This window comes from Drosophila subpulchrella, chromosome 3L (genome assembly GCF_014743375.2).
Source record: "Drosophila subpulchrella strain 33 F10 #4 breed RU33 chromosome 3L, RU_Dsub_v1.1 Primary Assembly, whole genome shotgun sequence".
NCBI classification, from domain to species: domain Eukaryota; kingdom Metazoa; phylum Arthropoda; class Insecta; order Diptera; family Drosophilidae; genus Drosophila; species Drosophila subpulchrella.
In genome coordinates, this window is record NC_050612.1 from 15,743,190 (window position 1) to 15,758,619 (window position 15,430).

Genomic DNA, 15,430 nt, shown 5'->3' on the forward strand with positions numbered 1-15,430 from the left:
AAAAATGAGAACCACAAAAGAACGAAAAAAACAAACGACAATAAAAAACATTTTGGAGATTACGCACTTGGCCCAGTACACAAACAACACTCACACTCTCGCACTTCTGGCCCACACAGATACACACCAGCAAACCCTTCTACGCACTTTGCTAAAAAATTCTACGAAACCCTCAAAATTAAACCTAATTGGCAACTTTCGTTACCAAACCCAAAAAACAGAAGAAAAAAACCAAAAAAAGAAAACAAATTACCATCTGCGAGAACAACAACAAATTAAAGCAAACAAAAAGCCGGTTCCAAAGTTATTAATGGATTGCCCAGTGAGTGGAAAAGGGACAGGGAGTGTTATTGAATGGATTTCTCAGTTGCAGCTGCCGACTAAATGTATCCTAAAGATACCCAGTAAATATTTTCTAGAGGAAAATATCAACACGTAAAGCTTTTGAGTTAATAGAATTGTTTGAGTGATTGATACAAAAAAAGGGTACATTTTATGGTTATAAATATTAGTTTAATGTCCAGTGAATAATTTAAAAACCAAAAAAAAAAAAAAATTCTCAAAGTTTGTTAATCTGATAACTATAAAGAGTCCATATTTTATTTATTTTACAGCGAATACGGTTTTACCTAGAAATTTAAAATTGAAAACCGAAATTCGAGAATATTTCAAATGGGCCCTCCCATCCCCCCAAGTGCTAAAAATACAATAAATCAATTTCTCCAACTAGTGAAGATATATTGAGCTGAAATTTGCGATGAGCCTTTTAGAAATATAATACCCTTTCAAAGTACCCGGCAAATCGGCAAACAATTTACACACACCGACTAACTAACGACTAATACGACGGCGTTTAGTTAACGACGTCGACGTTGGCAGCGAAATCCGAAACCGGGCACAAAACAAGTTTCCCCTGCTGTTGTTGTTGTCGATGTTTTCGTCCATCATCTCATTTTGGGTGTAACCAAAATTAATATTTATGTTTGTTGATTTGTTTGCAGGAAAATTGCAAAACATAAAAGGTTTTCTTTCGTAATATTTCACCGCACAAGCACACATGAACACGGCCCACAAACACCTGCCACAGCGAGTCCGGTGTTTATTTATGCATTTTAATTTGTTTTGCACCTTTTTTCGCAGCAGCTTTTTACACACGTAGATACATGGGGATGTGTGTATAACTTGGCTTTCTGTAGCTGGCACTTCCTCAACAGCCAAATCTTCGATGGCTGCAACGTCCGCTCGCGAAGCCGTTTGTGGAGACTCTGAATCGAAGAATTGAGGTACTTTTGGACCGGAGGCACCGAAACTTTGTTGCCACAGAGCCGCACAAAGCCGAAAAAAGAGAGCCGGCCTCTCGCTCTTTCTCCGCATCGGTTTCGGATTCTTCCAGGCGCCTGCGCAAGCCCCGTCTTCTTTTCTCTTCTCTTCTCTGGTCTAAGTTTCTCACTTCCTGCCGCCCCCTTTCTCCTTTCTCCCCGCGCTCAATCTGCGACTTTTTTAAAGCTCTGCCCGGGGGACGAATCGCGAAATTATTTTTGCTTTCTTTCGCTGTGGTTGTTGTTTTGGTTTTTCCTTCATTTGCTACCGTGGAATGTCCTGGGGTTTCATGGAACCCGTTGGTAATTATCTGTGGTAAACCAGGTATTAAGACTTGACTGTCGGAATTTGGCACTACCCTAACCCACCCTGTTTTGTGTTTATTATAGTTTCATCACATTCACAGACTTTGACGCCCTAAGGGATACAATATCATATATCATATATTGGCAAAGCCCTCAGGAACTAGATATTATATGATATGAGATTACAGAAATCACTGGGTAGAATATAAATAGAAACCCCAGTAAGGGGTATTTCCTTGTCGGTAAGCTCATTCATTCATCATATGTATATTGGCAAAGCCCTTAGAAACTATATATTCTATGATATGAAATTACAGAAATCACTGGGTACTGTATTAGAATATAAATAGAAGCCCCAGTAAGGGGTATTTCCTTTTTGGTAAGCTCATCCATTCATCATATATTGGCAAAGCCCTAGAAACTAGATATTATATTACATGATATTACAGAAATCATTGGGTATTGTATTATAATATAAATAGAAACCCCAGTAAGGGGTATTTCCTTGTCGGTAAGCACATTCATGGCTGATTGTTTTGTTTGTGATTATTATAGTTTCATCACATTCACAGACTTTGACCCAAGGGACACAATAGATGACATCACTATATCATATATTGGCAAAGCCCATAGAAACTAGATATTATATGAAATGATATTACAGAAATCACTGTGTACAGTGTTACAATATAAATAAAAAGCCCCAGTAAGGGGTATTTCCTAGTCGGTAAGCTCACTCATGGCTGGTTGCTTACGTGGATGTCCCTCCTCGGGCGCCTCTAAAAGTGTGAGGGGCTCCATTTGACACGTAAGGATTTGCGTCGCCAGCAGAAACATGAAGAGAGAGGGAAGGGCCCGGAGAAAGCGCAAAAGGGAGGCCAAGAACCGGCAAAGGGGCACCTTGCGAAATAGTTTCTTTTTTTTGCGGTGGGTCGAGAAAGGGGTTGTGATGTGCGAATGGGGCAAAGTGGTTTAGTTGGGCAGCCGCCGGGTGAAAAGAGACGCAGAGGCACAACTTGCGTCGTGGGCAGACTTAATTACACACATATAGAACAAGATGGAAATGGCTGTGTGGGTGTAAAACATATTTTTAGCTCAGCTAAGGAACCTTTATAGTTTCTTAGAAGAAAGGTTTAGGAAAACTTTGTTTTCCCCAGCAAGGGATCAAAAGAAAGCATATGGCTTCCAACAAGCCGAACTGAATAATTTCATCAAAATTGAGTGGCATTGGGCAGGAAAATATCCAATAGGGAACAATTACTGACGAAAACGCCTGCTTTCTTAGGAAAATAACGCCAGTGGTTCAAGATTAGGGTTGTCGAATTTTTAAAAAATATCGTATAGATGATATTCAGTTTTTGAAAAAAATATCATAATGCATTTTGAAAACCATTAGAAAGGACCAAAATATCATTTACAAATAATATCGATATTTGATATTTCGGTCCAAATAATAACGCTATGATAATATTTTTTAAGTACCATCGATATATCGATATTTTTATATATTTTCGACATCCCCATTCAAGATATTCATTGAAATATTATGATTTTCCTATAGGACGCTTTAATATAGATGTAAATTTGGTGAACATGAATACCCATCCTTTAAGTAATTAAGATATTATGTAGTGGAATGTTGCCTTAAGCGTTAAATCTCAAATCAGATGTTCGGTCTTAATTCTGCTCTGCGGGAGGCGAATTTAACGAGTCTGTGTCCCCGGGGGTTTCCCCACAGAAGACTCGATTAGCTGCAGTTTAAACGGGTTTCGGGATTTGGGATTTGGGTTTAATGGCAACGTCAGCAGTCTTCTGGATGGACTACACCCCTTTTCCATTTTCCCCCTGCAGCGACAACGCCACAATTCAATCAGCAATATGGTTGGCAGCCTGGGCATCAATTACAGGCCAATAAAGCTGCTAGAACCCCGGTTCTCCACAGCCCCTCCCCAGTTAATCTCATTTGGTAAACTTTCCAACAGCTGTTGGGGGTGGTGAATCGTGGGAGGGAAACACCTAACATATGGAAGCTTCGAGTTTTCTTTTTTCCCTGTTAGCTCTAATTGACAGCTGCCAAAGTGTGAGTGGGGGAGGGGGAGGTACTAAGCCGGGAAAACCCACAAGCAGTAACCAACAAGCACCGCCCCCCTCCCCCCACGCCTCGTTAAAGTTGTGCAACAATTTCCCTTTAAATGATTTACATAAAAAAAACCCACGGGGGTAATGAAGAAAGAGACAGGGGACTTTTCTCTGTCCCGCTCTTTCGGTATCCTTGAATGAGCACGCTCTCTCCTGCTGCGAGAGCGAAAGAGAGAGAGAGAGAGGAGTAGCCGGCGGCGGTTTCTTTGATGAATCGACAAACGCTGATGATTATGATGACGCAGCGTCACAGGACGATAAACGAGAGGAGCAAGAGAAAGAGGAGAGGAGGCAGTGATTTCCGCTTGCCAGTTGCTTTTGGTCTTTTGTTTTGATAAATACCAAAAGAGTTGGCAATAAATCCCAAACAATAAAAATTACCCGGGGGGATAAAGTCCCAAAAGTGGAAGAATTCCTTAACCCCAGATAGACTAATTTTACGGCAGAAAATTCTGGACTTACTAAATGATTAAGCTAGTACAGACTTTACGCAGTAAACCCCCAGACCTATAAAAATATTTTATATTGTTTTTTTAAGCTATTTAAATGGAAGAAAATCCAAAACAATTTAAGGGTACTTGTAGAATATTCTCGTATTTTAAAGTCAAAGATAAGAATTTATTTTAAACAATTTATGGGCTCCATTTTTATTCGATATTCTTGTTTTGAAATATTTTTATAAGTGCGTAACCCTTCCAAAATTTAATTTTCATTCAAATATTTACTTTTTTGCTAAAATTAACATCATATTAATAATAAAATGTTACAATAAAAATGTATTAAAATTAAAATGAAAATCAAACTCCAATAAGCAGAAAAGCATAATTAAATAGATTTATATATTATCTGTATTATGGTTGATGGCGTAAATAAATAAACAATATTGGGCACAACATAACAAGTTCAATTGTTTGGGATAATATATTTCAATTTCTAGCGAATGAAAACACCAAATCCTTAATTAAGAGCGAGAGAGAGGGAGATACCCGCAGCCGCTTTTGAGAAAAACAATGGGGAAAATCCAGTTTTCCCATATGGAATCCGCCCCAGGGAAAAAGTTTAGGAAAAACGACTGCGGCTGGTGCACACAACACCCTGTAGATAAATTGTTGCTAACAAAAGCAATCGAAAAACCCAAGTAGAGCAACAATTCCATGGCGAAAACAAGTTAAAAATGCAATTGAAAATTGTTTCTCTCTTTGTTTTTCTCACCAACACATACGAATCTTCGCTCTCTCTCCCTCTCTCTCTGTCACACACATACACCACTTTGCGCTACTTTGAGTTCATCGTTTTCAATTCATTTTCGAGAGTTTCTCTTCTCTCTCGCTCAGCAAACACAACACAGCAAACAAAAAAAACACGCTCGGACACACACACACAGACGCACTGGGGGAAATTTTATTTTCATATTTCGCTTACTTTTAGCTTCATTTAGGATTAAATGTGGAAAGAGTTATGGAAATTTGATTATAAAAAAACACTCGCCATGATTCCGTTCCTCTCGCTCTGTTCGCGCTGTCTCACTCACGCACACGCAACACGCTATCTTGTGTCTCTTTTTCTCGCGAGCCCGACGAAAAGTTCCGTCTGCTAAATATTTTTCCGACACGATTTTTTTCGTCGAAATTTTGAACAGCAACTGTGGATGTGACCAAGTCTTTATCGATCAATAATACCAAAAGCAAGCCAAACTAATAAAATACCTCGGATATTAAATAATATACCAGATTTCAGGGTTGCCAAGTAGCAGAGAGTCGGTAGAGATTTGTTGGTCACACTGCAAGCGGCGACGAAAGAAAACATAAACAAATTTAACTTAATTTCGTTTTAAGTTTCGTGCTTTTAAATAATTAATTTATAAAATGCTATCCCTGACAGATCCAGCCAACTCGGGCGGAATTCCCGACAAAGCCTGGCAGCCGCATTTCGTCACTTTGGAAACGAGGTAAGTTGGGGAATATTTGATGTACAGTGTGCACTCGATAGAGCACTTTAAGCCATGATTTCAAATTTTCAAATTTCAAATATTCTTGCCCCACAGCATGGGCGAAATCACCGTGGAGCTCTACTGGAAACATGCCCCCAACACGTGCCGCAATTTCGCCGAGCTCTCGCGAAGGGGCTACTACAACAACGTGGTGTTCCACCGGATAATCAGGGACTTCATGATCCAGGGCGGGGATCCCACGGGAACTGGACGCGGCGGCACCTCCATCTACGGCTCGGAGTTCGGGGACGAGCTGCACGGCGATCTGAAGCACACGGGAGCGGGCATCCTCTCGATGGCCAACTCTGGACCGGACACCAATGGTTCCCAGTTCTTCATCACCCTGGCGCCCACCCAGTGGTTGGATGGCAAGCACACGATCTTCGGAAGGGTCTACACGGGCATGGAGGTGGTCAAGCGGATAGGAATGGTGGAGACCGACAAGAACGATCGTCCGGTGGATCCCTTAAGGATCATCAAGGCCAAGGTGGAGAAGCTGTGAGGTAGATGGGCTTGAAAGAAACTTATCGTTGACATGTAGAAATTATAAAGAACTAGAACAAGTAGTAGTTTCCTAGAGGAGATTCCCCGAACTTCTTTTAACTTAAATGTATTTACGGAATGACTAGAAACACAAGATCTTTTTGATCCCACGATGGCAGTACCTTCTTCTACATGGTGCTGTCCATCATGTCCACCAGCCGCTTGATCTCCCTGCTGTGAAAAGGAGGAGGCCCATTAGATCTTGAGGTTTTGGCGGGGATTGGCCCACTTACATGCGCTGACCCAGCTGCTCCGTGGGCTTCATCGACTTGGTGATCTCCTCCGCCTTTGCCAGCAGTTGGTACTGGCACTTGATGTTGGCATCCAGCGTGTCCGTCAGCTTGTTGACCGCATTCCGGTGGACCTCCACATTGTCGGCGGTGATGGAGGAGATGGAGTGCAGCAGATTGCCTAGGTTCTCCAGAAGATTGTCCACCGAGGTGGCCAGATACTGGGCCTCCAGCTCTATGTCGCTCAGCACACTGCCGTCCACCTCGGGAATGTTGCGCGATTGCAGGAATCTTCGGGTGAGCAGGCCGTTGCCCGAGGCCTGGGCTCCCGCCATGGAAGTGGAGGGCGTGGTGTGCTCCGAGGAGTAGTCCGTGTGGGCGCCCTCGCGCAGCTTGGCCTCCAAATCGTGGGCCACAAAGTGGCGCATGCCATCCGAGTCGCTGGCGCCCTCCAGTTCGTAGGGCAGATCTGTAAGCGGGAAAAATAGGTAATCTAGGTAATCCTGTCAAGAACTAAGGATTGCTTTATGGTCCCTACTGCTCTCCGCCCTCGCTTTGTGCCTCTGGATGTCCGCTGAGCTGTCCTTGGAGTTGCTATTCGAGTTGCTGTTGTCCTCCTCCGCCAGAGGATCGTCCTCCTCTTCGGCATCATCCTCGCCAGAGTCCAGATTCACGTAGCTTTCGCCATTGGGTCCTTTTGCTGTGCCCTTGCCCGGCACCACAGGATGACCTGCCGCCGTGGGCGTGAGATCCTGGAGGACATGCTCGGGCACTGCTCCCGGATATTGGGCCAAAAATGGGATTTCCGTGTAGGAGGATGCGGGCGTGGCTCCTGATCCGGGTCGCCCTGCTGCTCCCTCCCCCTGGCCACTCTCCTCGTCCACATACCCGTATCGCGGACGGATGGGGATGTCCTGGTGGCGGTGCGACATGTAGATCTTTTTCTGGGGCCCTCAATTCGGATAAAAACAAAGAAGTTTGACACCACCAAGTTCAGGGAAAAAACCAAAACAAATCAGTGATGACACAATAGCGAACCGGTTCAGATCTAGTTCCGCAGCTGCTGGTTCCCAAGGTTTAAATTGCTTTTTATTAAACTAAGCAGAAAAATATTTATAAATTATATTTAAGTAATTTAATACCTAAATATTTTTTTTTACTTAAGAAGCGATGTCTTAACAGAAAGCATGCTAAATAAATGGACATATAGGAGTTTAGATTGATTTTTCTTGTAAATTTAATTCTAGTGACTTTGTTCATATTAATACATGTTTGCTTAAAAAAATTAAAAAATAATTAATTAAAACTTAAAAAGGAACCTTTGCCAGCCCTGGTTATTGTTACTTGGTTTGTGTCGCTGCTGAAAGCAATCAAAGTTCCAGGCCATGGATGAGGTCCCCGCTAAAACACTATTTTCTGGCTATTTCTAGCTATTGTCTGACCGAAAGAGCTGCCAGCACTGCTAATATACTATATTCAGCGAAAATACCAAATTCGATATAATCCGCCCGATCGTAAGCGGTCACACTCGCGTCGACAAAAAATCAAAAAAAATTTCTGTTGCGGGTGGTTGTGGTTTGCGGCGCGCGTGCTGATCGAAATTTGCGACATGATAAAATAAACAAGTAGTGCGATATAAAACGGATAAGAACCCCGGCAAAGGGTTTGGCCAAGCAGCCAGCACTTTGATTTGTGTTTAATGTTCGGCTTTCAAAGTAAAACGCCGCGTCTTTAGTCGTCTTAATTGTTTATGTTCGTACGCAAGGTAAATTGCCAACAATTCAGCCGCTAAAAGTGCCAAAAAATGAGCCAGAATCAAAAGAAATGAGCGGCTAAAGAGGAATTTGCAAAAAGAGGAAGCAGTCCTGGCCATGTGTATGTGTGTGGGTGTGCATGTGTGTGCTGGCGTCGCTAAAAAGTGCATGTGAAAAGTATTGAGTCGAAGGAAAAGAAGGCAGAAAAAGGTAACGAAGAGAGGCATAAAAAGTGAGAAAATTGCTGGAGAAACAACAAACATATAGTGGCAAAATAAAATAAAGTTTTGATAAAAAACCGCAGTCGACTGCGTTGCGTGCACTTGTGTGTGCCGCCTGCATGTGTGTATGAGTGTGGAAGTAAAGAAGAAAAAAAAAACAGTTTTGCAGCGGAGTACAAATTCCAATTGGAGTCTGTAGGAGCATTCGGCGAATCAAATAAAAAACAAGTGAGTTTGTAAATTAAACTAAATACAATAACTTACAGTCTTAAAATAATTGTGTGTGTGTGCGTGCGTTTTCTTCTATTTTGTTCTTAACTTCTTGTTCTCTTCTTCGTCTGGGTTCTTCTTCTTTCCTTTTACTTCAATTCGTGCAGTCAGCAAGTGTGTGAGCGTGATAGAGCGATCGCTTGCTTCTTTTTCAACCCGCCCGTTCCCCCTTCTTGACGCAACACCTCTCTCCAATTCCCTTTATTGTATTGGTGCTTTTTCCTATCTACCGTTATGTTTCGATTGCGATTTCGTAATAACTGCCAACATATTGCATTTGCTCTCTCCGCTCTTCTTCTTCTCGATCGCCTTTCCACTCTCTTCACTTTTATGTATTTTTTTTGTGTGAGTGTGCAACTGTGAATTCCAATTGTTGTTGTTTTTCTTAATGTGCGTGGGCTGATTTTTATTAATCTATCAATCGGTTTTTTTGACATCGGTAAAGTGCAGACAGCTGGAAAATAAGCGATAAAAAGAGAGAGAGAGCATGTGACATAACGGAAGAAAGGAAATTAAACATATTTTTCAAAAAGGCAGTTCAAAATAATATTGTAGTAAAAATTAGAAACAACATTAACAAAATTAAACAATTATCTACCTAATATATTTTAAATATTTTTTATATCAGTAAATAATCACACTAAATCCATATTCATAATTCAATGTTTAATAAAAACAAGAAAAGAAAATGTTTTAATTTAGTTTGTAAACAAATCCAATCAATTCTGTTGCAAGTGTCAAGTTCCATTTAAGGATCTTTTTTTTTTAAAGTATTTCCCTATTTCGCACTTCAGTTTCCATTCCATTTCTATAAACAAATTTTTATTTACATTTCCAAGAGAGATTTTCCATTTTTCTAGGCGACATTTGAACACGGTTTTCTTTGGCCTTTTCCCACAACCATTTCCCCGCCGAGCACTTGAATGAAAATGTTGTTTTTATTTATTGATTTCCATATTGCATTCATCTCGCTTTCCCGATTTCCCGCGCGCCCACTCGATGACCCGCTGACCCAGCGGAATGGAAAATGGAAAACCGTTTAAGTAGTGTGCCCTCTTCCTAGATTTCCCACCCCCTCCCGCGCCAGTTTTCCCCATTTTCCTTGGGGCGGGGTTAAGGCGATGCCTTGGAGCAGATTAAACGCGCGTCTTAATGCGATTTGCATTCGTCTTTTGCCCCGCGGGCTTTCCTTCGATTTTCCCAGTTCAGTGTATATCGTGCCTGGTTTGGGGTCAGCGACTGGGAAATCTAATTGAGGAAATTCATATTATTTTCCACTCGCGCCGCCGCCACTCGGCTCTTTCATTTTCATTTTGCCCAGCTTAACCCCAAAGTGTTTTGGCTTTTAACGCTCACGTGCCGAGTCTCTCTGGGCCAAAATCCCATCTCATGTGCGTGGCTAATTTTGGCCAGGTCTCTTCGGTCTCTTGGCCATGTTTCTTCCTCCTGTGAGATAAGCGTGTTAATGGCTCATTAGTAGTGGGATGGTTTAGGTCACTCTGGAGCCAAATTGCCTAGCCGAAGACGGGAAACTGAATGCTGGTCGGGTCTTTAGTTCCCAATCTTTATCCCACACTCTTTTTTTGGGGGCTCATAAGTGTTGAAAATATAATAGCAAAAGAAATGAAAATCATCTAGAAGGAAGTGGGAAATTATAGAAATAAAGCCAAGATTCCAATTCGATTAACACAATTGAGTGGACTTGAAGTTTTCTCTAACTGTTTTCCTATCATTTCTTTGTAAGCAAAATTAAGGTCAGAAAAATATATTTTCAAGTTTTGTTGTTCCTCAGATAAATAGAACATGGCTTACAAAGATTTGCCAGATCATCTTTGGACTTCTAGATTATTGTTTCCTCATTTTGGAACTAATTTGGGAATGAAACTGCAATAGTACACAACAATTAATGTTCATTCCCAGACTAGTTTTCTTTTTTTTAATGATAGATCCAAATTCTTTGAAGATACGAAGAAAAGAAAGCTAAACCCAAACGATTTAAACATATATCATATAAAATACTTTAAAGTTGTAAGTAGAATCAATTGAATACTTCCATATATGTAGACCTGATATTACCTATTTTTAAATTCTTATATGAACAATGATTGTATTACTTTCAAACTAACGAATAATTTTGGTCACACCCAGTTTTAATATAGCTTCCTTGGCACACTTCTGATATTTATCTTGCTCTATTTGCTCTCATTTCCGATGCTTACCCTCGCCCACCCTTTATTGCTCAAATGCACACCCTTCTTTGCATTCATCCCTCCCTTTTAGTGGTGTTATACTGTCTGTTATACTGTGCATTACTTTCTACCCGATAATGCGCTCTTATTCTTCCTCCCCAGTTTAATTACAACATTCCTGATCATTGATTCACTTGCTTCGCTGAACAAGCATTACAGTATGATCTCATCTGAAATTCCCCTCCCCAAAGCCCCTGGAACTTGTAATTATCAGTTTAATATATATGGTCGAACTCATTTCGCAACGATTCCCCATCCAAACACTATTGCGGAAATCTTTCAGTAAAATCGTCTTCATCTAGTTTTCCCTAAGTGATCTCACTTTGCATTTGAGATTTTGCAATCGTCTGTCGAAGTTCCGTAAACATTTCAAATCCAAAACAATTGTAGTTCTTCTTTCTTGTATATTGTTGTTTGTTCCACTTCATTCTGCCAATATGGATTGACCTCCTTTTGATTTGTTTACAACCAGCGGAAAATGAAGGGTTAATGGGGTGGGTGGGTTAAAGGGGAGAGGGCAATTGATGGCTGTGTTTTTGTGGAAGGTGTAAAATGAAAAGCGAAGCGTTTACCTGGTAATTTTTGTTGCAGTCATAATTTGTTGTTATGGCTTTTGCCTTGGTTTAGTTTTTCCTGTTGGGAAATAGTTATTTCTGCTGTACGGTAAAGTGATTTTTATTGTTCATTAAAATACTACCAAGTACTTAAAGTATTACATTTTCTATTAAATCTTTTTATAGATTTTTCCCCCATTTCCGTTTTTGTTTTGATTGGGTTTGATAAATGAATCTGGATCTAATTGACGTGTGGCTGAATCAATAAAGTCTCTTCGATTTGTAGAACAATAAGAGCTGAAGAATCCCCTTTCCCTTTTCCCAGCGTGTAACTTTTACTTTTTTCTGTATCTTCGGTGTCCAAATATTTTGAGCTCGCTCCCTCGTCTTCTGCCCTCTCCTTTTTGAGTTTTCCCGAAAAAATCTTTTTTCCCCTAACGATGTCCGCATTGTTTGCAGCTCATTAATTTCCCAAAGGTTTTTCTCTCAATTTTCTCCGTCTCCTTGATTTTTTATCTGCATTTCCGCATCAAGTTTGTGTTTTTCTCCTCAGCTTCTTCTGACGCACACGAACATGCAACTGTTTGTTGCATGTTTTTCTGGAAAAGATTCGGCGGGTGGGGGGCGGTAGGAAAAACACGCCTACAAATTATGTCAAACTATCTGTAAACGAAATCTCATTTGGCCACTGTGTCAGCTGCTGAAGTCAATCATTAGCTGGTCGCTAATTAATTTCCATCTTTTCCAGCACTTAAAGAATTTATTTTGTATAAAAATGGATGGCCAATTTGTAAAAATCAACTTTATTACTTTGAGTTTAAAATTAACCTTGAATTTGGTAGACAAAACACAAAATTTATACAGCAAATACACATTTGGAACCGGTTCGCTTGTTGTTCAAATAGTTTCGCATTTTTCAGCGTTTCTCGATGGAGAAGGGGTGTGTCTATAGGCGGGTGTCCACAGATCTTGTTTGGCTTATTCACCAAGCTGCTTAGGATTCTCTCGGCCACCGCCTCGTCTACATTTTCAAGCCATTAAGCTATAAAACGATTATAAAGTGGAATTCGAGACTAAAAACGTGGTATAATATTGTTCAATAAGGTAGATAAGCTAATAGGTTTTAATAAGAAAATAGTATTGTACTCATTTCATCAAATAATAACAATGACTGTATTGTTTCATGCTTTAAAAACAACTTTGGAACAATACTAAAATAACCATCTCCTAAGGAGATAAGCAAGCCTTTCAAAAAATTCCTTACCAAAATTGTTTTCCAACTAAAATATTTAGGACATCGAAGATGCGCATTTTAGCGCAATTAAAAGTTTGTTAGCCAAACTGTTGGCTACCTTATAATTGAGGTGATTAACTTGCGTGGAATGCTACAGCCGCTAAAGTATCTGTGGGATACGCAAAGCTGCATTCCGAATTGGTGCCAAGTCCAGAGTGACAATTTGGACCTAGCTATTTTCGGTATTTTCTTTGCTTCTCTCGGTGATTCTTGAATTAGGAATGGCTGGCTGAGATGCAACCGGCAGAAGATACATTTCAAAGGCGCACTGCAACTGCTGTGCGTTCGAATCTAAAAATACAAAGCGAAGCCATTCCATCACGACTAGAAAACAACTCTATGAATAGACGGCTATGAAGAAGCGCCTCGAAATGATGAAGATCGAGAGGAATTTTTATTATCAACTCTGGAAGTGGCAGAGTAACTTGTAGAGCGTCTATATTCTCCACCCGATTTAATTGTGCAGTCTTCTGTCTTCTTCTCTTTGCTCTGCTTCTCCGATTCTCCGGTTTTAATGAACCACAGAGCGATAAGCGAAGAGTTGGTGGAGGGGAATTCTCCAGCAGAAGGGGATTCGGCGTTATAAATAGTGCTCCGAACATGTGCGACATGCGTTGGAAATTTAAAGCGAATTGTGGAGGGTCGATCTTCCTTTGACTTTTGCCATTCTCAAAGTCAAGGATTTGATTTACAGCAATTTCCCCTTTTTGACAGCTCGGAATTCTCCTTATGGCGGGACGAACTGCAGAGGGATCCAGAAAAAGAGCGGGAGGGTCTAGAAGAATTGCTGTCAAAGTTCTCAGCTGGAATGCATCTGACGAGGCCTGAAATTAAACCAAATTGTGTGTGGATAGATTGGAATTACAATGGGGTCATGGGGAGTCGTTATCGAGGAAGGGTAAAGTTCATTGATATGTGGTGATTTATGATTAATTTTAAATAGGGACTGCACCAGTAAAGTTTGAGCTTACCAAAAAACCTTTAAAAGAATACATTTTCTCCATAAATTTATAGAGCCGAAAGTGCACTTTAGGTCCTACGATTTCCATCTAAACGTGCAACTTTCGCAGTGGCACGCCTTATAGCAACTCAACGCCTCCAAATATATGGGTATCAATAAAATAGCTTTTAAAGTGATTGACTGACCGACTGTTTACATCCAAATGCACTTTCTGCTGGTACTCTTAATTACCCAGGGAACAATTAATAACGTGAAACCTGTGAACCAAAACCGACGCCAAAGAGCTGCGGGCAACAAAAATGAACAGAAAAAACCCAAGAAAGGCCGCTGCCAAATGAGAAAAGTAAAAGTCCCACACTGACCTTTGCAAGAGGAAGAAAATGTGGTCGGAAAATTTCCGAAATTCCCACACACAAGCTCAGGCTTTGCGAGCACACCCGAAGATCTCTTTGATTTTGCATTTTGCTTTTTTGCTGGCTGTCAACTGAAGAATTTTCGTTTATTTTTCGGCTTGATTTTGGCTCAAGCGAAAGTAGTCGCTAGTCGACGGTTTTCCTTGCTACCATTTTCAGTTTTTGTGATTTAATGCGCGGCTTTTCCTCTCCACCCCGCCCATCCATCGCTCTTTCTTCTCGCGATTTTCCTTTGGAGCAGCGGAGATCCCGATTTGCATATCGCTATGCCTGATCGACCATGGCAAATAAAAATTTATGCAATTAAGCAAATCGGATGGCGGATAACGAAATGAACCAGCGATCCTTTAGCCTGCTCCCCAGACGGGTGCCAACCGCCTCCTCCTCACACTGCAATTTTCCTTCCACCTGGAAAACTTCCTCCCTTTCATGTGTGGAGTGTGTGCTTATCGGAAATCGGGCTTGTTGAGCATTCGATAAATGTGCTACAGTTTTGGGCTTGGTGATGAGCACGTGACACGAAGAGAGCATAAAAAAATATATGTGGAGTGGGTGTTGATGTATGCCGAAATGGGAATGGAAATACTGTTTATAAGCTTATATTCTATGTGGAGTGTGTTTTAATGTATTCCGAAATGGAAATGGAAATACTGTTTATAAGCCATTTTTTATGTTATAATTTTTTTCAGCACTGCAAAACTATCGATAGATAGCGAACCATCGATATTATCGATAGTAGAATTAAAGATATAATAATATCTAAAATTACGAAATGTTTTTATGACAAACAGTTATTGACCAGATAACAGTCGATAGTAATCGAGCTATTTAAGCCATCGATAATATCGATAGTAACATTGATTATTTAGGATAACTAATGTGTTGTTCATGGTATATTTGTGATAATAAATTAGATCTAACTATAGGAAAACCCCACCGCACTCCCATCTCCAACTTATCGCATTAGTCAGGCCCTGTTTACCGTTTACGGCTTTGGATCGTCGGATGCCGGGAGGGCGTTACGCTTTGTCGGGCGATAGTCATCGCTTTGAGATCGCTAAGCTCATAAATTAAATTGGCCAGCTCTTTTTCAGGGGGTCTTGAGTTCGGACTCGAGCCTTCCAAGGCATTTGTCATGTGTGTGCGAATATGTGTGTGTGTGGATTGGAATGGCCCCGCCCACACAC

General features: G+C 40.8%; 4 protein-coding genes across 10 annotated transcripts in view; 2 read left to right on the forward strand and 2 right to left on the reverse strand.

The window, feature by feature from the left end:
• Positions 1–5,409, reverse strand: part of LOC119555181 (homeodomain-interacting protein kinase 2) — a 41,446-nt gene extending 36,037 nt beyond the window's left edge. Inside the window, exon 1 of one of the 2 annotated variants that reach the window (XM_037866431.1) lies at positions 5,187–5,409. The gene's annotated coding sequence lies outside the window, so the exon portion shown is untranslated. Of the gene's footprint in view, positions 1–1,128; positions 1,144–5,186 lie in introns of those variants that run through there. The other variant, XM_037866432.1, reaches the window with a different exon arrangement.
• A 126-nt stretch (positions 5,410–5,535) lies between these two features.
• On the forward strand, positions 5,536–7,674 carry LOC119554934 (peptidyl-prolyl cis-trans isomerase-like 1). Its single transcript, XM_037866044.1, has 2 exons — positions 5,536–5,712; positions 5,809–7,674. Exons 1-2 carry the CDS (start codon positions 5,630–5,632, stop codon positions 6,254–6,256), a joined length of 531 nt encoding a protein of 176 aa, XP_037721972.1. The 5' UTR covers positions 5,536–5,629; the 3' UTR covers positions 6,257–7,674.
• On the reverse strand, positions 6,127–7,538 carry LOC119554933 (BLOC-1-related complex subunit 6). Of its 2 annotated transcripts, XM_037866043.1 has the most exons (4): positions 7,066–7,538; positions 6,531–6,996; positions 6,420–6,471; positions 6,127–6,250 (listed from the first exon to the last, which is right to left on the reverse strand). In XM_037866043.1, exons 1-3 carry the CDS (start codon positions 7,457–7,459, stop codon positions 6,426–6,428), a joined length of 906 nt encoding a protein of 301 aa, XP_037721971.1. In that variant the 5' UTR covers positions 7,460–7,538; the 3' UTR covers positions 6,127–6,250; positions 6,420–6,425. The 2 variants fall into 2 exon arrangements, with proteins under 2 accessions (XP_037721971.1, XP_037721970.1); XM_037866042.1 differs by lacking the exon at positions 6,127–6,250 and having other exon boundaries at positions 6,325–6,471.
• A 401-nt stretch (positions 7,675–8,075) lies between the features above and the next one.
• LOC119552696 overlaps positions 8,076–15,430 on the forward strand; it is a 118,368-nt gene continuing 111,013 nt past the window's right edge. For all 5 annotated transcript variants that reach the window (XM_037862422.1, XM_037862425.1, XM_037862426.1 and 2 more), the window contains exon 1: positions 8,076–8,730. The gene's annotated coding sequence lies outside the window, so the exon portion shown is untranslated. The remainder of the gene's footprint in view (positions 8,731–15,430) is intronic.

Bases quoted from the DNA above. Each gene is read 5' to 3' on its own strand.
- LOC119554934 (XM_037866044.1), top strand. From the start codon at position 5,630: ATGCTATCCCTGACAGATCCAGCCAACTCGGGCGGAATTCCCGACAAA. The intron at 5,713-5,808 runs GTAAGTTGGGGA...CTTGCCCCACAG, and splicing joins TTCGTCACTTTGGAAACGAG to CATGGGCGAAATCACCGTGG.
- LOC119554933 (XM_037866043.1), bottom strand. From the start codon at position 7,459: ATGTCGCACCGCCACCAGGACATCCCCATCCGTCCGCGATACGGGTAT. The intron at 6,997-7,065 runs GTAGGGACCATA...TCCCGCTTACAG, and splicing joins CAAAGCGAGGGCGGAGAGCA to ATCTGCCCTACGAACTGGAG. The intron at 6,472-6,530 runs GTAAGTGGGCCA...TCCTTTTCACAG, and splicing joins GAGCAGCTGGGTCAGCGCAT to CAGGGAGATCAAGCGGCTGG.